At 40.6% G+C, this 27,201-nt stretch overlaps 1 protein-coding gene and 1 non-coding gene across 7 annotated transcripts; one reads left to right on the top strand and one right to left on the bottom strand.

Annotated features, from left to right (window-relative positions):
• Positions 1-845: 845 nt before the first annotated feature.
• On the top strand, positions 846-26,984 carry NBR1 (NBR1 autophagy cargo receptor). Of its 6 annotated transcripts, none has more exons than XM_063110862.1 (23): positions 846-961; positions 1,564-1,611; positions 2,799-2,857; positions 4,225-4,335; positions 6,730-6,792; positions 8,057-8,075; positions 9,608-9,630; positions 12,107-12,301; positions 12,646-12,723; positions 13,011-13,225; positions 13,752-13,919; positions 14,201-14,410; positions 15,069-15,228; positions 15,322-15,612; positions 16,348-16,497; positions 16,988-17,063; positions 17,781-17,891; positions 18,141-18,302; positions 19,482-19,896; positions 21,071-21,162; positions 21,562-21,619; positions 22,316-22,421; positions 25,230-26,984. In XM_063110862.1, the coding sequence occupies exons 4-23, from the start codon at positions 4,234-4,236 to the stop codon at positions 25,401-25,403; spliced, it is 2,868 nt and encodes a 955-aa protein (XP_062966932.1). In that variant the 5' UTR covers positions 846-961; positions 1,564-1,611; positions 2,799-2,857; positions 4,225-4,233; the 3' UTR covers positions 25,404-26,984. The 6 variants fall into 6 exon arrangements, with proteins under 6 accessions (XP_062966932.1, XP_062966934.1, XP_062966937.1 ...); XM_063110864.1 differs by having other exon boundaries at positions 1,564-1,620; XM_063110867.1 differs by lacking the exon at positions 1,564-1,611.
• LOC134389782 (U6 spliceosomal RNA) lies at positions 8,348-8,451 on the bottom strand. Its single transcript, XR_010024756.1, has one exon. It is a non-coding gene; the product is annotated as a U6 spliceosomal RNA (small nuclear RNA).
• Positions 26,985-27,201: the final 217 nt, after the last annotated feature.

Raw genomic sequence — 27,201 nt, 5'->3', positions numbered from 1 at the left:
GAATACGAGATCAAGATACGTTAGCGGAAGGGCGGGGCAGAAAGAGCCAAGAGTCTCTCGGGACTCTGGATTGGCCACCCATTCTCCCCCGGCACGATGTCATTAGAAAGAGACGGAAGAGACAAAATTCTATCCGAGTTTTCTATTAGGCGCCGGCCCCCTCGCCTTCACGCTTCCAGTTGCGGCTTATTACGTCACAGTAATTGTACAAAGATCGGAATCGCTACCTGAGGCCGCAATGTGAGCTCAAGACAGTGCCCAAGACAGTCGCAAGAAGAGGCCCCATTTCCCCAACCTTTCTGCCGCAATGGAAGGCTCCAGTTTAGGTAAATAAAAGGATCGTGGGGGAAAAAAACTACGATTTCCAGCATGCATTGCGGAACAAAAGGCCTTCGCCAGTGTTTCTTGGAAACCGTAGTCTTATGGAGAGGAATTTCCGACACCGGAAGCTGGCACGATTCTCACGACAACCCAGGGGATAGATTGGAGACCTCCGAACGGTTATGCACGTTAACAGCTATGGATCGGAGTGTAACGTTTTCGTGTCTTGAGAGTAGAGAATAGGCAAAAGAACCTGCAAGTCCTAGGAAAACTACAACTCCCATCCAGCCGCGCGAGTCTCGGAACACAGGGGTCGCCGGATTTGCCTGGGGAGGGGAAATCGCTGCGGCCTACATCTGCGCACTCGTAGTCCCGCCCCTCGGCCCCAGTGTTTGTTGTTGTGCGGTTCAGGTAGCTTCTGGCCCTCCTTCGCCAACGTAGCTTCGACCAATGAATGGGGTGGTAGTTTTGAGGGACAAGTGGCAAGAGCCAGTCATCTTGTCGGACACCCAGAGAAACAGGCGACTGACTCTGTCTCTATCCGCCATGTTAGATTCACCCCGCAGCGATAGCAGCAGATCTGGCAGTGAACGATCCCTGCGTTGGCCTCCAGCAGGCACCCGCCGGGGGCAGGAAGCTGGTAAGGAAGCAGCTGCCGTTACCTAGGGGTGGGGTCCTGTCGCACTAAGAGGGTTTGGGGAAGTTCAAGGAAGGACTCCTGCAAAGAAGAGGAGTGACTTTTTCCGTGTTTGGGGACAGCTGATCTTTTCAGTGACCGGATGAGAGAGCCGTTAGTTTTCCGAGGGACCGAGGGGGTGGGTAGCGCCGGAGGGATGAATGGTCCGTGTCTCAGAACGCCCGGCTTCTGCTGATGGAAGGCCGAAACTTTCCAGTACAAAGAGGGCCTAAGTAAAGAAAATGAGAGTCCTCATGGGCTGTTGACACTCCTGGGGACAAGGAGTGCTAGGATACGCTAACTGGAAAATTAAGATGAAGTCTACAGGAAAAAAATGATACTGCCCACAAATCCTCCTCCTCCCATTGTCCTCTTCTTGAGATCTCTTTCCCTCTTGATGAGATTTGCTTGGTCGGGGACCTTCTGTATTGGAAAGGCACATTTTCCTTTTTGTCAAACACATCTTTCAGGTCACATTTTAAAAACTTGGGTAGCTAGTACAGGTAGAGACAGTAATCAAAGCTCAGGTTCTCAGTTCTGCTTTTAAAGGGATTTTTTTTTTTTAGGCTGTAAAACATTGACTAAGAGGAAAAGCTGACTTTTGCCAAGCAAAGGTGAGTCAGGTCAGTAGCATGAACTTACAGTAGTGTCAGTTCTGAAAGCTGGAGGCATAGACCCCAGCTACCCAACTGTACTGGCATTAAACCTACAGAGACAGATGGGGATAACCATAGCTTTGGTGTTTCCACAAGTTCAGGATTAATGCTCATGCTGAGAGAATTCTCACATGTAAGCCAAAGAGAGAAAGGCAATTATTTATGAAGACTTGGATATGGTCCAGCTAAGCTAGAATCTCCCACTTCCTGTTTTTCTCCCTATTGGCAGACCAGCTGGATGAGCTCCAAAGTATGTAAACTAATTTCCAATTGTGTAATTTAGGAAAAGGGGAGGAAGATTAGTTTCCTTCCAGACCCTCAAAAGTGTGGAAGTGTGTTTCTTGAAGCTGAGAAGTAAGAATATATTTCGAAATACCCACTTTTGTCAGACAGAGTCAGTCACTTAGTTTCCCTCATTTTTTGCCCAAGGTCCTGGGAAGTTTACAGGGATTCTGCCCAAATCATAAGGACCCCAAGAATTGCATTTCATGTGAATGAATATTAGATGTCAGTAGGATTGGTGCTAGAGACAGGTATTACTTTGGTGGTGAACTCGGCTCTAGGTGAAGACAAAGAATGGGGGATAATTGTCTTTGGGTTTTAAAAACTACCTGATCTTCAGAGAGTTAAAGGTCCTTACAATAACAGTCTCAGTTGTATTGTTTCACAGGGCACTGCAATAATACCATGGAAAACAGTACTATTTTGAGGTTTTAAAGATTGGTTTATTATAATAATAATTCTTTTGCCGGCCAGTATAGTATAATAATAATTTTTATAGTTAGATGATGTTTTCAAAGAACTTGTACACAAGTTCTTTTTATTTTTATTTGATCCTTATGATTACCTTGTGAGGTAGGCAAAGCAGAGATATTAGACCTATTTTACAGATTGAAGAACTGAAGCTCAGAGTTTTACTGACTTGCTCACATTTGTATGACTATCAACATGCTGGAGCTGTGTCTGGAACCCAAGTCTTCCCACCTCTTATACTGCCCCCTCTCCCCCACTGTAAACTTGTGGGACTTAATCTTGTTCATCTTTTATCTCCTCTGCCTGGAGCAGAATCTGACTCTTTATAAATACAGATTAAAAAATTGTTGATGAATATGTTTAAGAGCTGACTTTTTTTTTTTTTTTTAAAGATGACCGGTAAGGGGACCTTAACTCTTGACTTGGTGGTGTCAGCGCCACGCTCTCCCAAGTGAGTGAACCAGCCATCCCTATATAGGGATTTGAACCCATGGCCTTGGTGTTATCAGCACCTCTCCCAAGTGAGCCATGGGCTGGCCCCTTAAGAGCTGACTTTTTTCACTACAATTTATGTTTAAACAACTTAGACTATTTTTTCATAAAGCCACAAAAACAAACCAATTCAATGTAACAATTCATCAGTAAATAAAATCCTTAATTAAAAACAATGACTAGAATAGATATTTGATCAAGGCATTACTAACTTCTTAGGCATTATAATGTGCTTGTTTTTTAAAATTCTTATATTTTAGAGGTATATACTATACTTAGCTATTTAGGGATGAAAGGATGGATGTCTGTCAGAATAAACCAGTAGTAGGGAAGGGGTATTGCCATAACAAGACTTATCCTGAGCTGATCATTGTGGAAGCTAGCTGATGGATCCATAGGGATTCATTATATTATTCTCTCTACTTTTGCATAGGTTTAAAATTTCCCATAATAAATAGTTTTTAAAAAATTATTGTAGTTTGTTTAAAACATTAGCTGACTATATATAGTCAATCTAATATTGAGGGGTAAAGGTGGAGATAGGGGTATAAATGAAATGAAAGTAGCCTTGAGTTGATTGTTACTCTCATCTCTCTCCACTTTTATGTTGGTTTGAGATTTCGCATTAAACAAAATCAGTACAGTCCAAAAACATAGTAACTTGGATGAAGGATGTTGAGTGCTAACCCTGTGTAGTTTCTTGACTGGTGTTTTGGCCTCTAAATTATTAAAATTGATCTAATAGAAAACCTGAGTTGCTCAAGTGAGAAAAAATCTGCTTCTCCAAGAAAAATGTAGAATGTCATTTTCATGTCATACAGAATTTAAGTTCTTTGATGGTAAAGACCTTGTCTGTCCTACCCATCTTGGTATTATCCAATACTCTCAGTAGACTTTATTTTCAATTTTTAATTTTTTTACAGCTGGCAGTATGGAGATCTCCTTAATCTTGGTGTTACAATGCTGTGCTCTAACCAAATGAGCTAACCAACCAGCCTTCAGCAGACTTTTATTTCTAATGTGGAAGTTTCTAACAACTTTGAAATAATTTATGTGGCTTAAGTACAAATCTTTATGGCAAAGTTTTAACACTAACATCTTTATTTCTTAGAACAATTCATATTTAACAGTTGAGATTTGGTTTAAACCATCTACTAGATTGTAAATTCTGTAGGAATAGGGACATTGTTTCTCTTGCTCACTGCTGTGTTTCCCAAGCCTAAATCATATTAGGCCCTTACAAATATTTGTTGAATGAATGTTTATGCAATTTATAGAACCCTTTCTAATGTATTTTCTCTCTCCCGACCACTCTCTCAACTCTAGCCCCACAGCATGGAACCACAGGTTACTCTAAATGTGACTTTTAAAAATGAAACTCAAAGCTTTCTGGTTTCTGATCCAGAAAATACAACCTGGGCTGATGTGGAAGCTATGGTGAGTGTTACATTGTTGTTTCTCAGTGGTTTGGGCATAGATTTTTCCAAAGGTAGCTATTTTTAGCAGTGTGATTTAATAGCTGTAAAGTCTGTCATATTTACCATTTCTGGGCCTTTGAGAAATTGTTTTTGACAGGGATTCAGTATTCATATAGGAGATAAGCTCCAATAAAGGCAACAAACCAGTAAGTTCCTTTTGAAGAGTTTAGAAAGGAAAGGTAAAATTATTTTTTTAAAGGGAGATAGGATTTAGAACACCTATTAATTTTAGAAACAGTCTGAGGAAAGAATTGGTGTGGGCCCCACCCCAACCAGGCCCCAGGGGAATGTTCACTTGCTTGAGAACAGAAATGTTAGTGTTGTTTGTGAACTGCCAAGGATATAACTGGTGTGTTGCAAGATCCTATCGATTACTTTTATTGCTAGGTCAAAGGCTGAGTAGCTCAAAGTTGAGCAGAAAAAAACTCTCATAGATACTTAGTCAGCAGTTATTTCATCTGTATGCTCCTTTGCTAATGCTTTTTCTCCTCTTGGTTTGTCCTTTGTACTCTTGTTTGTTTTGCCATGGTGAATGTTTTACTTCCTGTGTGACTGTTTCTCTAATGAAACCCTTTGGGAAGAACCTACTTTACCTGGTTATGTGTGATGGTAACTGAAAAAGAAAAGAAATGGTGGAGAGACCTTAAAAGATCATCTGACCTACGCCTCTGCCTTCCAGGAAATAGCTCTTTGTACTGTCTTAGACAGATGGTTATCCAGAAAGAAGTTGGATCTTGTTTGTTCTACAGCTTACATTTTTTCTTTATTGTAAATTTTAAATTATGAAAGTGTAATGCATGCCCATTATAAGAAGTAAAACAATCCAAACATATGTAAAGAAAAAGTTAATATCCCTTCATTCTCCCATCTCTCCCATCCACTATTTCCACCTCTTTTGGGTAACCAATGTTAATAGCCTTGTGAGTACTTACCCACATTTTCCATATTCATACAGATGTCATACTGGGATTATACTGGTTGCTTATTTTGCAGGTTGCTTTTCTTGCCCACCAATAAATTTAGATGTAGTTCTCAATCAGTAGATAAAGATCAAAGCCCATTCTTTTTAAAGCTGTAGTCCACAGCATTATTAGTATTGTACAATAATTTAGTTAACCATCCTTTATTGAAAGATTGTGTACAGCTAGAGCTGGGTCTGGAGCTCACAGACCCCTCAAGTCCGTTGTCCAGACTGGGTCACAAACCCTTCACATGCAGGTCTACCAGCTAGGCAACCAGAAAAAGGTCCTTGGAGCCTTGGTTGAAGAAAGAATAGTCTTTATTTCTGCACACACACATCTAGGAGCTAGGCAGTCCAAAGAGAAACTGAGCAGCTGCCCACAAAGTAAACATGCTCTATTTTTAGACATGAGCTCTCTGCGGCCAGCAGTTCAGGGCCACTGGCCGCTGCTCCGCACAACTCTGGAACACACAATAGCAACAAAACTAAAAAGATACGTTTGGGTGTCTGTGCACTAACTCCACCCACCCACACAATTTGTTTACAAACAGTGTGCTGCACCACACCCAACTAGACCTGAGGCGAGGGAGCCTGATTAAACTATTCTATATTCCCAACAGATTGTTTTCCATTTTGGGTTTTTTTTTTTGCCACTATAAAATAAACTCTTAAGAGATATCTCTGTGTACATGTAAGTTATGCACTGTTCTATATGGTAAACTGTCCTATCCAAAAGTGAGATTAGTGGGTCACAAAGCATGTGATTTTAAATTTTAATAGTTACTGCCAGATGCTTTAAAGAATAATTGTAGCAACTCACAGAAGTATATGACAGTGCCCTGAATTTTTGACAACATTGGATGTTATAGCTTTAAAAATTTTTTTGCTATTCTGAGGAGATGGCATCTCATTGCTTTAGTTTACATTGTTTGGACTATGAGTGATGTTGAACATCTTTTTGTATTATTTGTTAGGCATTCTGATTTATTCTGTGAATTTTCTGTACATTTTTGCCTATTTTACCTGGGTTGTTAATCTTATTAGCAGTTTTGCTGATGCTCTGTGTTTGTCGCAGATATTAACCCTTTGTCTATTGTGGGTTACAGATATTTTTCCCAGGCTGCCTAGTTAGCTCAGTTGGTTGTGGTAGAGCCTTGTAACACTGAGGTCAAGAGTTTGGTTCCCTATACTGGCCAGCTGCCAAAAAATATTTTTCTCGGTTTGTTGTTTGCCTTTTGACTTTGTGGTATTTTTTTTTTTTTTTTTTACCATATAAAATGTTTAATTTTTATGTAGTGAAATATGCCTGTCTTTCCATTGTGACTTCTAGGTATTGGTTACAACCTGCCTTTTTCATGTATTGGTCATATAGTGTGTGTGTTTCATTTGCAGGTAAAAGTCTCATTTGATTTGAACACTATTCAAATAAAATACCTGGATGAGGAAAATGAAGAGGTAAAATATATTATGCTATCCATTGCTAGGCATTCAGAATAGAAATCTTATTTCTTCAGAGTGATGTGGGGCTCGAAAAGTTCAGAATAGTGTTTTCTATATCATTTGTGCAGTGGTTTAAATGGATTTGATAATTGCACGTTCTCAGAAGTCTTGTGGCATCTAAAGTGGAGTTGAGAAGTAGGGAAGCAACATTGAAGAAGAATATCTGACAGATAACTGTTAAAATTATATGCTGATCTTAAGTTAAAATATATCACAAGCTGCCATTTAGTTTATAATAATAAAAATAATAGTCTATGGCCATACTACCCTAAATGCACCTAAAATTGTCTGATCTCAGAAGATAAGCAGGGCAAGGCTTGGTTAGTACTTGGATGAGATTCTGCCTGGGTTCTGTAGGCTTAATTAATTAATTAATTAAAAATAGCTAACCTTTAGGCCGGCCCCGTGGCTCACTCGGGAGTGTGCAGTGGTGCTGTTAGTGCGGAGGCCACGGGTTGGGATCCTATACAGGGATGGCTGGTGTGCTTTCTGAGCGTGGTGCGGACAACACTGAACCAAGGGTTGCGATCCCCTTACTGGTCAAAAAAAAAAAAAATTAGCTAACCTTTATTGAGTGGTTGCAATGTGTCAGACTGACAAAAATACTGTGTATTAGGTACATTATTACCATCATCTCTATTTTATCCGTGAGGAAAGTGAAGCACAGAGAGGTTAAGTAACTTGCCGAAAGGCATGAAAGCTTGGAAGTAGTGGAGTAGGGGTTCAGTTCATACTCTCTGGCTACAGAGCCGAGACTCCTAACCACTACATTGTGCTACTTCTTAATGTATCTAAAATAAAGGAGGTTATAGTAGTTAAGCAATGAAATTCCTTAATTATTATTCATGACTAGCAAGTGATAGTAGAAAAAGTGAACCCTTGACCTGAGATTTTATATCTATCCTATGAAGCTAGTTTAGTAACAAATGCTAAATTGATGGGACACTTATAATTTTTTTTTCTCATTAAACTCTGTTTTAATGGGTCTCAAAATTCTGTAACAGATTTTTAGTCAAGTTGTTTCCATTAAAAAGTACTGATTTTAAAAACTAGTAACTTAAAACTGCCACACACAAAAAAATGGTCCACAAAACATTCTCCTTTCCTTCTGAAGGTTTTACGATGCATTGTTATCATTAACCAGTCTTTTACTATTAAACTTAAATGGCCAATTGTGATGGGACACTTGTAATTCACTGTTGCTTTTTTCCTTTTACAGGTATCCATCAATAGTCAAGGTAAGTCCCTGAGAGTATCTATTCAGCTTTATTTAAAAACCTTAATTTGTTCATTGTGGCACTTCCATTTCCATTCAAAACTTGTTGCAATATTTACTTTAGAGTAGAATTTGGTGGTAATAAGGTCAAAGGTTCAAATGCCCTTACTGGCCAACCTCAAAAAAAAAAAAAAAAAAAAAAAAAGTAGAATTTAGTCTACTATAAATCATTGGCATTGCGCTCAGTCCTCCATGTGTTACCAAGGGGTTTTTATTGCATAGCAGTTTTTTGTTTTAAATATGGAACACTTCACGAATTTGCGCGTCATCCTTGTGCAGGGGCCATGCTAATCTCTGTATCATTATAATTTTAGTATATGTGCTGCCAAAGCAAGCACTGCATAGCAGTTTTTTGTATATAGGATGGTGATTTTGAATGGACCCTAAGGACAACTTTAATGAGAGGTTCTCTTATATTTAAGATGCTGATATTCTGAAAATAATATGCGTCCCAGTTTGACATATATATGAAGGTACTTCAAAATGTTCATAGAAAGATTCATGCTATCTTTTAATTCTTTTTTTACGTGAACTTTTTGAAGTAGCCTCATATGTCTCTTGTTCTCCTAGTGTTGCATTTGTTTCTCTCTTGTCATATATGTTAATATCAACTTATAAACAAGTGGTATTTCCAAAGTTTATTTATCAGATGGTTGGTTGTTCAGAGCCTGGAGTGCATTTTCCCACAGGAATCATGTTATATTTGAAGGTTAGTTTCCCAGGCTAGCTCCTAAAAGTCTATTTTAACCATCTGAAATGATAGTATCAAAACTATCCATGAACTCTCCTGAGTCCTGAGCTTCACAACGCTTAGTATGAGGGAGCTGGTTCAGATTTTGTAGCTGGAAGACTTCAGTTGCAAAGAAAGGGGTTTAAGGAGGAGAACAGATCTGCAGTAGCTTCTGTTTGCAGTGGAATGAGAAGACAGTTTGTCACAAAAAGGTAGTATCTATTCATATATAAGAATTATAAGCTAAGAATTCTTAAAAGTCAGTATTAGCTGTACTTTTTAAAAAAATAAATTTTGGGGCCGGCGCGTGGCTCACTTGGGACAGTGCGGTGCTGATAACACCAAGGCCATGGGTTTGGATCCTATATAGGGATTGCCAGTTGGCTCTCTGGCTGAGCATGGTGCTGACAACACCAAGCCAAGGGTTAAGATCCCCTTACTGGTCGACCATCTTAAAAAAAAAAAAAAATTATTGTTTATGTTTAAGGTATATAGCATGATGTTATGAGATACATATATACAGTAAAATAGTTACCATAGTGAAACAAATTAGCATATCCATCATCTCATGTAATTACCCATCTTTACCCACCCCCACGGCAAGAACAGCTATAATCTACTCACTTAGCAAAGATCCTGAATATGATACACTATTATTATCTATAGTCCTTATGTTGTACATTAGATTTTTAGAATTGGCAACACTTATGGAATCTTTGGGGCTGGTGCAGAAATATCACAGTGTACTTTTTTTGTCCTTTTAGGAGAATATGAAGAAGCGCTTAAGGTAATGGTTATTTTACCTCATTTTCAAATAATTTAAAAAATATTAACTAAAACTTGAACTTGAATTCTATTAGCTATGGGGAGAAACTAATAAGTATAAACAGTGAAATCTGTTTTCAGGGAGACCGTGATGAGTAGGACATATCACTCAGCAAAAGGCAGCTCCTAATGAAAATTTTTTCCTAGTTATTTTCTCATCTCATTGCCAGTGCCACTGTCCTAGCATTTAAAAATCCAAAAACTGGGGCCAGCCCGTGGCTCACTTGGGAGTGTGTGGTGCTGATAACACTAAGGCCACGGGTTCGGATCCCTATATAGGGATGGCCAGTTAACTGACTTGGAAGAGCGTGGTGCTGATAACACCAAGTCAAGGGTTAAGATCCCCTTACCAGTCATCTTTAAAAAAAAAAATCCCAAAACTGTGGAGTGATGCTTACTTGTTCACATTTTTCATCTCCTTCTTTCACCCTGTTCCCTATAGCTCTATTATAGAATATTACAATATAAAGTGAGGGATGGTATAAACCATCCAGTTACAATCTCATGTTTAGTCAGTAATGAATTAGAGCATTCCTGGAGGTCACTTCTTTAAGGCGTGCCAAGCTATCCTTTCAATACATAATCACTTTTGGTCTAGAAGGAAAGTCATGGAATTTTTCAAATCATGAGCTAAGTCTACCCTTTTTGGCTTCTGGTCAGAACTTCTATCCTGGCTGCCACTTATTTCAGCAGTTTAGCCAACAGCTTCCTGATTTTTACTAAGAAGTCCTTATTTACCAGCTAGTCTCTTAGTTTTGGACATTTGGCAAAATTAGTTGAAATACCCATCTATGTTCATCAGTTCTTACTTCTATTTCCTTGTGCTCCAGTTTTCATGTGGTCTTCCTATTTCCTCTCTGCTTTTAAACTATTCTAACATGCTGTACCCCTGAACCCTTCAACTTTTGTTCAGCTCTTCCTGAGTTTTCTGTTCATGTGTTCTCCAAAGCTATAATTGTTTCACTGAAAGTCTTTTAAGGTCTCCATAACTCTAATACCTTTCCCACAGCCACCATTAGCTCACCTGATCCAGTCAGGGAGCTCTAACCTCAGGAGACTATAGTTTATATAAGCCTGTCTTGCCTCAGAAAGCAAGACTTTCTAAACATTTTCTTATATAGTACTTAAGATCCCATGTTTAGGGCTGGCCGGTGAGCAAACTTGGGAGAACATGTTGCCGGTAACACCAAAGTCAAGGTTTCGGATCTTACTGGCCAGCCACCAAAAAAAAAAAAAAAAAAACCAAAAAACAACAAAAAAGATACTATGTTTATATTTTTACACATTTCATTACAGTTTTTCTTGAGCAATTTTTTCCACATACTCTCCCACGCATTTTACTAAAAGCTTCTTGGTGGCTTATGGTCTAGAATAGGGGTCAACAAACTATAGCCAGTAGGCTGGATGGTTGTTGTTATAAATAAAGTTTTATTGGAACACAGCCATGCCCACTCCACTATAGCACAAAAACCATGCCATTGCTTTTGTAGTACAGTGACATAGTTATACAGAAACTATATGGCCCGCAAGGCTAAAATACTTATTATGTGGCCCTTTAACAAAAAGTTTACAGATCCCTGGTCTAGAATAACAGCTTTCAAAACTGTTGGCTATGGAATGCTGCTCTTTTTTTTTTTTTTTTTTTTAAGAATTTCTAATTTTTAAAAATTGTGTATACTTAATGTATACAATGTGATTTTTTTTATACATATATATTGTGAAATGATTACCCCAGTCAAGTTAATACGTATCCATCACTTCATACGTACCCTGCTGTTTTTAAATGGAAGCTTGAAAAATCTAATGTATAAAAATAGATAAAAGAAGAACAGTTGTGGGTGACAGTGGTGAGGGTTGAACCCCATTGACTTGGCCCCTAATCTCTTAGACATCGGAGTGCCTTCGTGGAACCCCAAATACTCCTGGAAGTACAGATTTTAAAATAGTTTTTTTTAGGAAGGTTCTCTTCAAAGAGATGTGACCATTAAGCTTGCTTCCCAAAATAATATTCTTAATGGAAAAGTAAATGCTTATAAAATTATAGGATACAGCTTTAAGTTCCTTCAGTTCTGTTAGTCTGGGATTTACATTTTTAGAAAGTTGAAATTAGAGGCCATCGATGGACTCGTATATAAAAAACAGTTAAACAGAAAAGTAGTAACTCAGTTACTGAAAAATCTCATCTCTAATAAGTTGCTATGCCAAAAACCTACTTTTGTGGTTTTACTAACAAAACCATTCCTAGTTAACATTCTTGGCAAAGAAACAACAGGCTGAGTGTTAACATTGTATATGTCATTTTCATCTAATAAAGCAAACACAAATCCTGATATTTTCCAGCATAATTCACCACACTCTTCTGTTTAGGTGTCTTTAAAATTTAGTTTGGGAAAGGAGAATCACACGGTATGTTTTTGTTTCATAATATATGCTCTCAGATGGCAGTTAAGCAGGGAAACCAACTGCAGATGCAAGTACATGAAGGGCACCATGTTGTTGATGAAGCCCCACGCCCAGTTGTAGCAGAAAAACGACTAGCTGCCAGAGCAGGGAAGAAGCCACTTGCACATTATTCTTCACTGGTAAGAGTCTTAGGATCAGACATGAAGACTCCAGAGGAGCCTGCAGCACAGGTACGGAGGGGATGAACCTGTCTATTCAACTTTCTGACCGTATGCCCCATTGTCTTTGATCCAAGATTTGAGTGTTAATCAAAGATTTGGGAGTAATTATAATCATTTCTGTCTCTGACTTTTTGAAACTGGTAACAGTGGTTTACTTTTGCAGAAGCCAGAGCAGGGTTGGATAGAGACTTTGTTCTCCTTTTATACTTCATGCTGTGACTTTTTTTTTTTTTTAACTATATGCTTGTATAATTTGACAAAGGAAACCTCAAAATCATACATTTCAGGAAAATTATTTTTAAATAGAAAGGAAAAAAGTAACCTCCAAGATCTTGGATTGTGTTTTCTCACAGTTGTTTCCACTTGCTTCATGTGACATAGACCAGCCTCAAGACAAGCCCCCAGACTGGTTCACAAGCTACCTGGAGACAGTGAGTGTTTCCTCTGGCTTGGGTTTTAGCAGCAGTGATGGCATAGGTAGAATATGAGAAAAATAGAAAGCTACTCATCAAAAGGATTTCTTGCTATTTCCTCTTGTTTTAGCTGAAGAAGGAATAGACCTTTTTTGGCTATGTTTCTGTTCATTCGTTCAGTAGCTGTTAGTTATTTATTATGTTCTTATACTAGAAACAGTGAAGTTTCAGATCTATGAATATCGTTACACCTTTCTAATATTGCAACTTGAGTTTTTTCCCCCACCTTCTGCTCTGTGTTTTAGTTCAGAGAGCAAGTGGTTAAAGAAACGGTTGAGAAGCTTGAACAGAAATTACGTGAGAAGCTTGTCCTCCAGAACCCACCCTTGGGTTCCTGTCCCTCAGAAATCTCAATGCCTATTTCAGAAGAAACACTGTTTTTGCCAGAAAATCAGTTCAGCTGGCATATTGCTTGCAGCAGCTGCCAAAGACGGATCGTTGGTGTGCGCTACCAGTGTAGGTAAGCAGTCACTTAGGAATAGCTTGCTATTGGTAGACCTTAGAGCTGTGAACTTCCTGGCATTCTGGGTAGGTAAGGGGAAATTAGGTGTGCTCTATCTCTGAGCATTAGATGTAGTAGCTCTGGATTAGAAGCACAAGCTGCTCTTTACCCACATTCTTTGTAGGTTGAGGGGTAACTGTTCAGATTGTTGTGGTCAGATATGTGTTTGGATTAGCAGTGCCAGACAACATTATGTTCCCCAAAACAAAATTAGATCACTATGGATAGTTCCCCTGTTGTTCCAGTTGCTTTCATGTCTTGCTTCCTCCCATAGATTTTTCTTGGGAATGGGTATAAGAAAAGTGTTATTATTCTCATTTTATTAATGAGGAAAATTGAGACAATGCATGGTCAGGTGACTTGCTCAGGTTACCACCTAGCTGGTAATGGAACAGATAAAGAAGTCTGATCTGATATGAGTATCTCCCTACCTCAGGTACTTCCTACTCTGTCATTCTGTACTGTGTCATTCTTTTCCCCACAGCCTATGCCCATCCTACAATATCTGTGAGGATTGTGAAGCAGGGCCATATGCCCATGACACTAACCATGTCCTAATGAAGTTGCGGAGACCAATTGTGGGTCCCTCTGAACCATTCTCTCACTCAAAGTACTCTACTCCTCGTCTCCCTGCTGCTCTGGAACAAGTCAGGTAAAACCATATACATGGGAATGCTTGTTCTCTGATTGACTTCTTGGTTCTGGTGACAAGGTATGAGTCATAAAACTACAGATAGTCCCCTTAGTTCTTGTTTTCAACTGGTGTACAATAACAACAATTATCCAAAGCTAATGAAATGGAAATGATAGTTACAAAAAGAATTTAAGAAACAAAACTAGACACTGATGGAGACTGCAGTTGTCTCCAGATAGCTTCAAGATTTGTTCGTGAGGGCTTTTTTTTTCATAAGACTTCCATTTATTGTCTCACAGGCTCCAGAAACAGGTTGATAAGAACTTTCTTAAAGCAGAAAAACAAAGGTTGCGAGCTGAGAAGAAACAGCGTAAAGCAGAGGTCAAGGAACTTAAAAAGCAGCTTAAACTCCACAGGAAGATTCATCTGTGGAATTCCATCCATGGACTCCAGAGCCCCAAGGCTGCTTTGGGCCGACCTGAGAGTTTGCTCCAGTCTCATACCTTGATGTAAGCCCAGGGCCAAGGTGGGAGCCAAGACTTTAGGTCTGCCTCTCTAAAACTGGAACTTCAGCCAACTTCTATCTTATTTATTGGCAGCCCCTAACACTCAAACCCTTAAAACTTTCCATTCTCTAATCCTAGCTTTATTAAAGGGTGGTTTGGTGGTTCAGTAGTTATTTTTGACTCTTGCTTTGTTACCTTCTTCAGAAAGATAGAAACCAGTAAGGTTCAGAACTTGGTTGGTGTGATCTCTCTTCACTGTAGACAGTCTGGATTTGAAGCAAAAGTAGCAAATATTTTAAGAGCCTGACTCTAGTTGTTGTATTTATGGACCCAATCAATTATCCTCTCCATGGCTTTTTAGCTCAGGAGTCAGATCTGTCCTCTGGGTTTTGTTTGTTTGTTTGTTGTATTAGGTTTTTCTTTTGGGGAGAGTGGGGGGGACAGCTGAACAGTAGGGGGATCTGAACCCTTGACCTTGGTGTTATCAGCACCATGCTCTAACTAAGTGAGCTAACCAGCCAGCCCTTATTAGTGTTATTTTTAAGGCAAATACATTAGTACATCCTCAAGAGTCATAGTCAGCTTCTCGAGCTACAGCGTGGAATATTCAGAAGCCTTTACACCCAACAGGAACTAACCAAGCATCTGAATTTCTGTTCAGGCTGCCTTTGCAGCCCTGTGCCCCAGTTATGCCAACACTCAGCGCAGCATTTGTGGATGAGAATTTGCCTGATGGGACTCACCTTCAGCCAGGAACCAAGTTTATCAAACATTGGAGGATGAAAAATACAGGAAATGTAAAATGGAGTGCAGACACTAAGGTATTTTTTTCCCCACAAAATGTGAAGATGTGATTTGAAGTGGCAGAGTGCTCAGCTGACAAGCTTTGTTTCTCTTGTTATTGTTCTTTTCAGCTCAAGTTCATGTGGGGAAACCTGACTTTGGCTTCTACAGAAAAGAAGGATGTTTTCGTTCCCTGCCTGAAGGCCGGCCACGTGGGAGTTGTGTCTGTGGAGTTCATTGCTCCAGCCTTGGAGGGAACATACACTTCCCATTGGCGTCTTTCTCACAAAGGCCAACAGTTTGGGCCTCGGGTCTGGTGCAGTATCATAGTAGATCCTTTCCCCTCCACAGAGAGCCCTGATGACATTGAAAAGGGCTTGATAAGCTCAGGCAAAGCTGATGATCTCACCTGCCAGCAAGAGGTGAGTATTGACTTGGCTGTGGCCCAGTATCCCAAGATATTTACTCAGATTTGGGGGAGTGGGGTGACTGAAACTTAAAAGAGCCTACCCATGACTAGTCTTTCTTCCATGAATCATGAAAGGTTATCTTCTCCTCCCCAACACATTTTATGCTGATATTTGGCTTAGTCTTTAGGGGCTTTGTTTTAATGTCCTTAGAATCTTGGTGTAGGCAGTCCCTGAATGCTTTTGTATCTCCTTATAATGGTGCTTGGTCAGCTTCTTGGCTGCACAAGGGCAAGAAGGGCTGCCTGGCCTGGCCTGTGGAACTGCTGAACTGATAGCTTTGCTCCTTAATATTCTCCACTGAAATATCCCTGTGTATGTTCCCTAAATACTAATAAGCCTTGCCCTTGTTGTTACTTGATTAATAGAATTTCTTATGCAGCTTCCCTGTATTAGCGAGGCATAGTATTTACTGCTTATGTTTAGAGTTACCCAGTGTTAATTTCCTGGTTTGTATGGTTAATATAAGTTGCTGTTGCTAAGGAAAGCTGGTTGAAGGGGTAATATATGAACTCTCTGTACTATTTTTGCAACTTTTCTCTAAATCTAAAATTATACTGAAACAGTTTTGTTTTTGTTTTTTAAATGTAGAGATATAGCACTGTTTTTGTTTTAGGGGGAAGCATTGTCAACCTGCTTCTTGAGTTCTGTTGAGGGCCTAAAATTTGTCCCAATGGTTTGTCTCTATAGGAAACTTTTCTTCTGTCTAAAGAAGAAATTCAGTTTGGTAAAGCCAGTGAGCAGATGGAAGGGACAGCAACTTGCATCCCACAGAAGACAAAAAATGTTGCCAGCGAGAGGGAGCTCTACATCCCATCTGTGGACCTTCTGACTGCCCAGGTGGAAGATTCAGCACTTTGAAGGGCAAGAGACAGAAAGAGCATTGGGGGAAGAGTTTTTACCTTGTTGAAGAGAAAGTATAGCTATAGGTGGGACCCAGGAAGTTAGAGATATGCATCCACTTTGATCTAGTCAGATGCATTTAATGGGAAGGAGATCACCTGTGGAAGCAAGTTTATAAACTGTTTTCTCTTTGAATTGAGAACTCAATCCTGTGCTTCCCCACAACTTCCTTTTAGTTGCCTCTTCATTTTAGCTATCTGGTTCACCTTCACACCCCGTGCATTTTCTCTCTTTCCTGCCATTTGGTCATTTGAACATCTAGTTCCCATTTAACTGTTCTTGTTTGCATTTGACTGAGGAGAGCCATGAATGTGGACAGAGTTGAATCCAAGATGATATGGAGCTCAATGGTCTAAGTTCCATCGAGACAAAACATAGCTTCAGCATGCACTGCAAGCAGCCTAACACTGCCCATCTTTTTTTTCAGGACCTGCTGTCCTTTGAGCTTTTGGATATAAACATTGTCCAAGAATTGGAGAGAGTGCCCCACAACACCCCTGTGGGTAAGAATGTTACTAAGTTCATCTTGTTTATTTTATTAGTAGGCACAGAAATACCGCAGCCTAGCCTCTGTTAGTTAGTGTTTTATTCTGAGGAAATAGATGCAAGGATTCCTCCCACAATGTGATAGTAATGCTGGTATGTATGGGTCCTTTTCCCTTTTTTCCTCATTGTCTGTCAGAAGCAACAACAAGGCTTGTGCAAGACTTCCTCACCATAATGGGACTATATCTATTTTTCTCTAGATTTTTGTGTCCCTTTGGTCCTTTAAATTGACAACCCTGCATCTTGGCCATAGCATTCCAGGCCAAATAACCATTTATCTTTTTTTTTTTTTTTTTAAAGATGACTGGTAAGGGGATCTTAACCCTTGACTTAGTGTTGTCAGCACCATGCTCTCCCAAGTGAGCTAACCGGGCATCGCTATATGGGATCTGAACCTGTGGCCTTAGTGTTATCAGCACCACACTCTCCTAAGTGAGCCACGGGCCAGCCCCCCAAATAACTGTTTATGATTCTTCCTGGATGGATTGATCTTTCTGAGATATTTGCACACCTAATAATCTGTAGAAAATCTTTACAACAGGTGTTGAAGCATACCTGAGTTTATTTTAGCTCTATAGGAGGCAGGATGGCTGTGAACTGCTGCTTTGGAACACTAACTGTTGACGATGTGATGCTTTTTCTCTGTTGATGGTTCTCCTGTCTTCATTCTCCAGATATGACTCCCTGCATGTCTCCTCTGCCACATGACAGTCCTTTAATAGAGAAGCCAGTCTTGGGGCAGATACAGGAAGAGAGTGAAGGGGCAGGATTTAAAGTACTTCCTGGTAAGGGGTTAAATATTTGTAAAGTATTTGCATCCTTCCATACCACACCCTATTTTTACACCTACTTCCTACTAAACTTACCATAGCATCTAAATGGGTTTTCTGTAGCACCTTATTTTTTGAAGTCTCCACCTTCACATGGCATAGATAACAGTTTTTCCTTGGCATAGTCTCAGCATGGGTAATGACTGGTAAAAGCTCCTGAGCACTTTGAACACAATGTGCAGACAAGGTCCATGTCTCTTTCAGATTCGACAGTGTCAGTAAAGAGGAAGGGTGAGAACACTGCTTCAGTGGAGGAAGCAGAAGACCTGAGTGGGACCCAGTTTGTGTGTGAGACTGTAATCCGATCCCTTACCTTGGATGCTGCCCCCGATCACAACCCCCCTTGCAGACAGAAGTCCCTGCAGAGTGAGTGTCCCTAAATTTTTCCCACCTTGTCGGGTGGCACTTGAATTGTGATTTCCAGGCCTGAGTAGTTAACAGTGCTCTTCTTTTATTTTTGGGGGGGGGGGGCAGCTAGCCAGTATGGGGATCCAAACCCTTGACCTTGATGTTAGCAACACTGTGCTGTAACCAGCTGAACTAATGGGCCAGCCCAGTAGTACTCTTCTTCACTGAGTGTGGAGGGAGAGTGATCTTTCTTAGAAATTCTGATCATTTGTTTCTTTAGTCTTTGCATACGCTACGTGACTGTTCTAATTAGAGTATCAGGAGCAAAGAAACTACCATAACTCATTTCTACACTTTCTCAGGGATAGAATTATACCTGCATTCCACAGAAGAACAGCAGCCAGTTGTGCTGCCTAGATTCTGTAGTAAGGAGTCTTCCTGTAAGTTGACAGAACTCCTCAGCAGAGACGACTTCTTGGCAGCTGAGTTGTCCGCTTTCTGCAAGGGCAATAGTCTGAAATAGTGGGTAGGAGCAGGAGAACCAAACTAAGTTTCTCAAGGTTAAATTCTGCTGTAATAAATTCCTTTATAACAGACTTCTAAATACCAGATAGGTAAAACCAATACTGTATATTTCAAGAACTATCCAAAAATTAAAATTATGTATTTATTATAATGAAATTAGACCTGTACCTTTAAATATGATTTGTCTCACTTTTGTTTAAAGTATATACATATATCTACTGTTTTCACACATATGTACAAATGCATAACAAAAAGTTCTGGAAGGACTTACACCAAAATGTTCACCGTCATTATTCTGGTAGGATTTATGGGTACCTTTTATAGCACTGTTAGCTAGTATATCAGTTTTGATTTAAACCCTATCTCAGTATAGTAACCATCATTTGAAGAGGAGAAGGAACAGGGCCTCCTCATTTTAAGATTCCTGGTGCATTAAAGAGAGCTGAGTGTTTCTGCCTACCTTGTTTTTGAGCTTTGGTTCTATTAATTTTACGTAGTCTTCAAACTTAGAATATAGCCATGGTTCTAGCAGCAGCCCTTCCCTCTGGTTCTTCCTTCTTCTCTGGCTTTTATAATTCTAGCTCGTGGTCCACAAGGCAAGGTTCCAAGTAAGGATAGTACTAGGGGATGTTTTTAGCTTCTGCCTTAAAATTGGTTGCTTTCATCCTTTAGTGAAATTTGCCTTGCATGAAGAGAGACTACTTGAAGATGAGAGGGAGGAGATTATCCATATCACTGAGGAAGAAGTTGTGGAGGAGGAGGAGGAGTTCAAAGATGAAGTTCAGAGTCAGTCCTCTGCTTCCTCAGAGGATTACATCATCATCCTGCCTGAGTGCTTTGATACCAGCCGCCCCCTGGGGGACTCCATGTACAGCTCTGCACTCTCTCAGCCAGGCTTGGAGCGAGGGGCTGAAGGCGAGTGTGGGGTTGAGGCTGGGCAGGAATCAGCCAAAGCTGAGGAGAGACTCCCTGGAGGGGAGAAGCAGCCACAGGAGCACAGCATCAGTGACATCCTCATGACCTCACAGACTCTGGAAATGGTGCCCCTTATCCCAGAGGTGGTGGAGCTTCCACCACCGCTGCCCAGGTACCATCCACACCCCCATCATGTTCTTCAGAAGTAAAGTAGTGAGAGAAATCAACTTGATCTCAAAACCTGCTTTTTCATCAGCATGGGAAGAGACTATTATCCATAGTGAAGTCTGAATTTAGATGATTAAAAGTCCTATTTCCCGGTATTTGTGGATTCTGGATTTAAAGAAATACTTGTTTTAGTCAACCTTAATTTTCTGAGTTTAGTCTGTCTGCTTATTCTTTGAGTATTGGGAGCCAGTTTTTATTTATTTATTTAGGCTTTTTGTTGTTGTTGTTGTTGGCTGGCTGGTATGGGGAACCAGATCCTTGACCTGTTTGTCAACATCATGCTCTTACCAACTGAGCTAACCTGGTCAGCCCAAGAGCCAGTTTTTAAACACAAACATTCCTGGACCTTCCCTGATTGTTCTATTGATTCATGGGTAAAGGTAGCAAGCAGTCATATTAACCCATACAAAGCGTAATTAGAAAGTTAAATCTAACATGGAAAAAATATACACAACAAAACCAAATAGAAAATATTTTAATTCTCTACTCAATCTGAGTCATTGCTCTCTTCTGATAGTATAGAAAATGTTGGAGTCTTGACTATAATATAACCATTCTCCCAGGGAGCTAGACATTTCCCTTTGTCAACACCAGCTGACATAGGCAGAAGTGACCAAACCGAAGCCAATCTTTCTAGCTTAACTGTGGCTAAAGAGGAAAACCGGGAGTAGAGTGCAGCCTTTCTTTTTTTTTTCGTGACCAGCACTCAGCCAGTGAGTGCACCGGCCATTCCTATATAGGATCCGAACCTGCGGTGGGAGCGTCGCCGCGCTCCCAGTGCTGCACTCTCCCGAGTGCGCCACGGGCTTGGCCCTAGAGTGCAGCCTTTCTTTTTTGTGACCGGTGCTCAGCCAGTGAGTGCACCGGCCATTCCTATATAGGATCCGAACCCGCGGGCGGGAGGGTCGCCGCGCTCCCAGCGCCGCACTCTCCCGAGTGCGCCACGGGCTCAGCCTGAGTGCAGCCTTTCTGACCGAGCTGTAGATTCACATGTGATCTGGATCAGAAATGTGAAGCCTCTGTATAGAATGTGGCACTGCTGTGTTGTGTTTTCTGTTTTTCCACCATTGCCATAGGTGCCTTTTTGACTTACTTTCAATATTCTATCTTTCTGAGAGGACCCCTCGTGTACAGCGTCATGGTTCCCCAGAAGTGGATTTACCAGTTAACGTACCAGAAGTTTCTTCAATCCCTGATCAGAGCAGAGGAGGTAATGACTAGCTTGAGCTTTATCTCTTTTTCTTTGCTCCTTTTTAGTGGAAACCAACAATAGCACTATGAAGTTGTGAATAGACCCTCAAAGTTACTCCTCAATTTTTCCCAAAAAGCCAGACCTAAAAGTACTAGAGAACTAATATAACAGTGTGATAAGATTGTAGAATTAATTTTTCTGATTCAATAAACAGTCACTGTGCATTGCATTTCTGGACAGTTTCTCCTTATTACTTACTTAAGCCACACGTAAAACTTCCCAAATACTTTTTTAAAAAAGAGAGACTTCAAACATTGTAATCAGATTGCCACCTGCCTTGGTAATAGCCTTGCTGTGGGTTAGGAAACAGGCACTTAAACGGATGCTGCATCTAACCAACAGCTCTTTTGCTTTTAGAGCCCAGAGGCTCATCAGGACTTGTAAACAGCAGACAGAAGAGCTATGACCACTCAAGGTAATGACCTTGTGCAGTCTCTTCTTCAGAAGCAGGTGGATATCCGAGTATTGCTTCTGCTTAAAAGAGCCTCTCAGAGCGTGTGCCCATCTTCAGAGAGCAGAGGAGAGCTCTTATTCCTTCTTATATCTCCTAAAGCTTTTGAGCAACACTGTACAAAAGGCTAAAGCTGATGTTTAGGAGTGTTCACATTCCAGACAAGAAAGGTGTGCACTCAAATTCACCTCACCCTTAGTACCAGAAGGGAAGGCAGGAAGGTCAAGCGCAGTGTGCATCTTAGTGATTTTTTCTTAGACACACCTGCCTCTCTGCTCCCAGTAACCTCAGAGCAGTGTCCAGAAAATCACATTTCCTTTGCGGTGTTTTCTTTGAGATAATAATTCAGTAGACAGACTGTCAATACACCAGGGTGCCCTTGACCACATTAATTTCCAGCTAGGATTGAAAGCTGGCATGCTAACCAAGAATGGTGTGTTTCCTTCAGTGCCATATTTTGCACTAACAGAGCTGGGCCCTACATCAAACTAAGATTTATAGCTATAAAACTGATATGAAAACAATCACATTCCCTTTTTACATCTGATTTTTTTCTCTTAAGGAAATCTCATTTTCTTTCAAGGATTAAAGCCCAGATTATCTTGTAAGAAGATAATGGTTTATGTTTATTTGGGGATATAATTTGGTTTTCCTCTACAGGCACCACCATGGTAACAGCATTGCTGGAGGACTGATGAAGGGGGCTTTGTCTGTTGCTGCCTCTGCATACAAGGCCCTGTTTGCTGGGCCACCAGTCACTGCACAGGTCAGTGTGTATTTTATTTGCTGAACCTCAACTCCAAGTCACCAGTGAAAATGATGGCATCTGTCTGGGTTAGAGAATAACATGGCATTGTGAAAAGAGCATGGGCTTTAGATTTGGTTTTTGGTTAACATATAGCTCTGCCACTTTCTAGCTCTATGACTTTAGCCAAGTTACTTAAGGGAGGAAAGGAGATGGACCTAATGTTTATTGAGGACCTATTATATATAGAGGGGAGCTATCCAAGGGGCTAGAGCTACACTATGAAAAAGACATCTGTTCCTGCCCAAAGGAAGACTATGGGAAAGACTTTGGGAAACAAGTGAGGTAAACAGATTTTACAATACAGGGTAAGATACTATGCTGGTGCTGTCAGATAGATGGAACACCCCAGCCTGGTGAGGCCAAGGAAGGCTTCCTGGTAGATGATGATGCCTGAACTGAGTTCTAAAGGATAAAGTAAGTGTTCATCAGGAAAGAGAGATTTTTAGAAAGGGCAGTAGCCAGTTGTTTTAGTGAGTTTTGTGTTGCTATAACAGAATACCTGAAACTGGGTAATTTATAAAGAAAAGAGGTTGATTTGGCTTAAGATTCTGGGACAGCTGCATCTGGCGCAGGCCTCAGGCTGCTTCTACTCATGGCAGAAAAGTGGCAGGCAGGTGGCAGGTACAAGCAGATCACATGGTGAGAGAGGAAGCAAGAGAAAGGAAGCAAGAGAGAGAGAGAAGGTGCCAGGGTTTTTTTAAGCAACGAGCTCTCACAGGAACTAATAGAGCGAGAACTCACTCATTAATCCGCCCTCCCCCAGGGAGAGCATTAATCCATTCATGAGGGGCCCGCCCCCATGACTCAATCAGTTTCCAACACTGCCACATTGGAGATCAAATTTCCACATGAGTTTTGGAGGGGACAGCACATCCAAACTCCATCACCAGTAAAAATACTTAGAAATGGGAGTGTGGAGGGCGAGTCTGGTTTGAGGAAAAGAGTAGAAGAGGAAAGACCAAATATGTAGGCCAGATCTGTGTTAAGGGGTTGGGTTTTTATTTTAAGGCTAATGGGAGGAACTGTGCAAGGGTTTTAGGGAAGCAATTAACATGATCAGATTTGTTCTTAGTAAGATCACTCTGCTGCAGTGTGGGGGCTGGTGGAGCCAGTAAAGAAATCTATATAAGAATCCATGTTTAGGTGGAAAGGAAGGGTAGAAGAAATAATTAAGAGATAGAAATGGCAGAACTTGGAGACCATGATTAAGTGGCTAAAAAGAAGTCAAGGATAAATCTCAGGCTTCTGGCTTAGGCAGTGGAAAATACCATTCATTAAGAGAGGATGTATTTGAGTAGTAGGAGAAGAAAATTAGGTCAGTCTTGGATAGTGTTGAGTTTGAGGCATATCCAGGTAAAGGTAAAGATATCCAGAGTGCATTGGATATATACATTTGGATCATAGGGGAGAAATTTGGCCTAGCAATAAAGTTTGAGAGCCACTGTCATACAGGTTATAGCAGGAGCCATATGATTGGATGAGAGGTAGAATAGGGAAGGCAAGAAGCAGCCTTTAAGGATCAGGAAAAGGAGGACCCTAAAAAAGATGACTGAGAACTAGGAGGAAAATGAGGAGAGAGTTCTGTGCTGGAACTTAGGGAAGAGAGTTTTAATGAGGGGACCATGGTCAACAGTGTTAGATGCTGTAGAGAGATGTGAATGGTTAGTGAGGAGTTTGAGAGTTCAAGTATGCCCCAGTTTGAAATAGCTAGGCCACAAAGGGAAGCAGAGGGTAAAAGCTAGGAGGCATAAGGCAGAAGGAGACATTTTCAAAGATGGGTAAGACTTGAGATGGGCAAGCCAGTAGCAAAAGAAGTTAATGATAAAGATAAGAGAGCAGATAACTGATAACGATTTCTGAAGTGGTGATTGGTAATGAGATACAAAGCAAAGGGCATGTGGAATGATTAACCTGGAAAGGAGGACGGATAATCTGTTCTGAAATAAGAGGGAAGAGGGGAAGAATGAAATTAGGTGTAGAGGGAAACGACAGAGGCTGTGCTCAATATGTTTACATACTGTTCTCATCTTTATATACTTTTTTAACAACCCTGCAAAATAGAAAGTATATTGCATCTCCATTTCATAAATAAGGGGATTGATATTTAGTATATTTGATAAGTAAATGGTAGAGTTAGGGTTTGAGCCTAAGTTATCTGCCTCCAAAGTCAATAAGCTTCCACAGATAATAATAGAACAAGTATTGTTAGGATTTAGGAAGGTAATGTGTCTGCCACAGGCCTTGGTCCAAAGAGGGAGGTAAATGAATGTTAGCTTTCTCTTATCTGGATTGCTTCTATTCTTTGGGGGAGAGTCAAGAAGCCTGACCCGGATGTAATTTTGCAAGCAGTTGTTTGTCCAGCTCATTTACATATCTGACAAAATTTTCCATATCTTCATAGCAGTCTCTCTTATCTTGCTCATACTTATCCATCATCATAATTACCTTTATGTTCACAGGGTCTCCATGGGTTGTTTTTATCTTTTCCTTTATCTGGCCAAAGAATTTTTCTTTCAGAAAATCCCTTCTGAAGCATTCTCTTAGTACGAAGGATAGTTCATTAGATCCCCGGTTTCTCTTCTCTCCTCCTTCGGGTACAAACATAGCTAATCTAAAGCAGGGCTCTCCCAGTCCATACTTCCTCAGAAGGCCCATTGGTATCAGGTATCAGGTTGATAAGAATGCTGTAATCTTAAACATTACTTAATAAGAAAAACATTTAAATTAAACAGAAAATGTTGTTTTACTTTTCTCATCTCTGCACAGCCAGTAGTTTCCGAAGATCAGACAGCAGCCCTGATGGCCCATCTCTTTGAAATGGGATTCTGTGACAGGCAGCTGAACCTAAGGCTGCTGAAGAAACACAATTACAACATCCTTCAGGTTGTGACAGAACTCCTTCAGGTCAACAACAATGACTGGTACAGCCACCGCTATTGAAGAGAGTGACCTTGTATTAAATAACTGCCAGCTGCTCAGATTATCTTTATTCTGTCATTGGGGTGTGAGGTAGAAGCCCTTGCTTGTTTTTTAATCTGATGAATCTATATAGAGCCCTTGATTGAATTATCAAGACAATACCTGTTACAGTATTTTTTTGGAACAAATCAAAGACCAGAACTTAAATTTTCACTTTAGACTTTGGACGAATAGTAAGACGACAGTTTTTCAATTGGTTTGGATAAAACTCCATTTCAGTGCTTAGAAGAGTATAACTTCCTGTACAACCATTTTCTTTCTGCTTGTATTGTAGTTATTTTTCTTTGCTTAATGTGGATGTTTTTAGGGGGATATCTGTTGTCAGTTTTTAAAAGAAATTAACCTTGGAAATTGTTTTCAATAATCATTCTTATAATTTCTGTAACCTACCCCAAGCCTCATAGCTATGTGGCATTGGTATAACACCCAGAGCATGATAGAAACGTTGCTACTCTTTCCTTCTCACGAACAAAGTCATTTTCCTGCAAGACTTTGTAATCGGCACCGTTTCTTTCCAAAGACCCTATTGGTGCATTTAAAGGTATCTGCCTTCTGTAAATCTCTGCATTTCAACGAAAGGAGAGAAAAGTGTGCTAATTAACCCACCAGCACCTTTGGAGCAGTGTCCATTGTAATTTTGCATATATTTTTCTTTTATTTAAGGAAAAAAGTTTAGGTAGTGTGAAATATTTTGCTAATCCTGTAGAAAAGGAAAAAAATCCTTCTGTTACTTAAAGGGAAAATTAAGTTTAACAGTAACCTTTTGTCTTAATGTCAAGGCAGATCTTATTTTACGGTAGAGTGGGGGTAGTAGAAACGTGAAAAGTGAAAGACACCTTCATTAATAGCAGTAAAGTTCAGGGGTGAGGATATGTGTGAGAGACATAGGAAATGCTGATGACTTCTTGAATGTTTGAAATCTGTTCGGAGGTATCTAGCCCTAGAGAGCCTGAAACAGGAAGACGCGGCTAGTGTTTTGCAAAACCTGGGTGGGGGCAAACTCACTGAAAGTTTTGGTTTAGCTCCGGGATGAATGGGAAAGAGCTTGCTTCCAGGGGCCCAGGTTCACACTGTTTACAGACAGCAGTCTTGGCTACGGTTGGTGAAGGAAGAGGTAACAAAAAATGCTTTAGGTTTTATTCATGAAAATGACTTCCAGAAGAATCTGTACCCCAGCCCCAAGGAGGAAGGATAGTTAAAATAGTATTATTAGCCTGGTTGGTATTTATAATGAATGACGATTTTAATTAATCAGTAGCCATAATGATGTTTATTTACAGTGTAACTGTTGAATGCTACTAAATAAACCGGGATTCAGACCGCAAGCCAACAACTATTATTTAAAACGTTTTTTCGGGGCTTCTGGGTAGAAGGCGAGCGGCAGGGTGTGTGTAATCGGGTTGATTTCGGGCGGGACCTGTCTTGACCATCTGAGTCTTATAGTAAGGGTCCAAGAGGGCCCGTGGGTTCGGTCATCCGCCCTGTTGTACTTGTACATAACCATTTAAAGAATGGTGAAATAAATGTTCTCGGAAACTCTTACGTGGCCTGGCTGCTCCTTCCCGAACCTCGGGTGACATCTGAAGAGCGAGAGCGTCTCCAGCAGCGCGTGGGCGGGGGGAGGCGGCCCGGAGCAGCTGGGGCGGAGCTTCCCGAGCGAGTGCTCTTCTCCCGCACTTTCGACTCCGCTTGCAGCCGTTTTTGTCGCTCCTGTCCTGGGGTAAGGCACTCCCGGGACCCTCCCTCCCTCCCTGTTTTG

The sequence above is a fragment of the Cynocephalus volans genome, chromosome 10, assembly GCF_027409185.1.
Source record: "Cynocephalus volans isolate mCynVol1 chromosome 10, mCynVol1.pri, whole genome shotgun sequence".
NCBI classification, from domain to species: domain Eukaryota; kingdom Metazoa; phylum Chordata; class Mammalia; order Dermoptera; family Cynocephalidae; genus Cynocephalus; species Cynocephalus volans.
The sequence above is the reverse complement of the archived record's forward strand: the minus strand, read 5'-3'. Positions and strand labels throughout refer to the sequence as shown.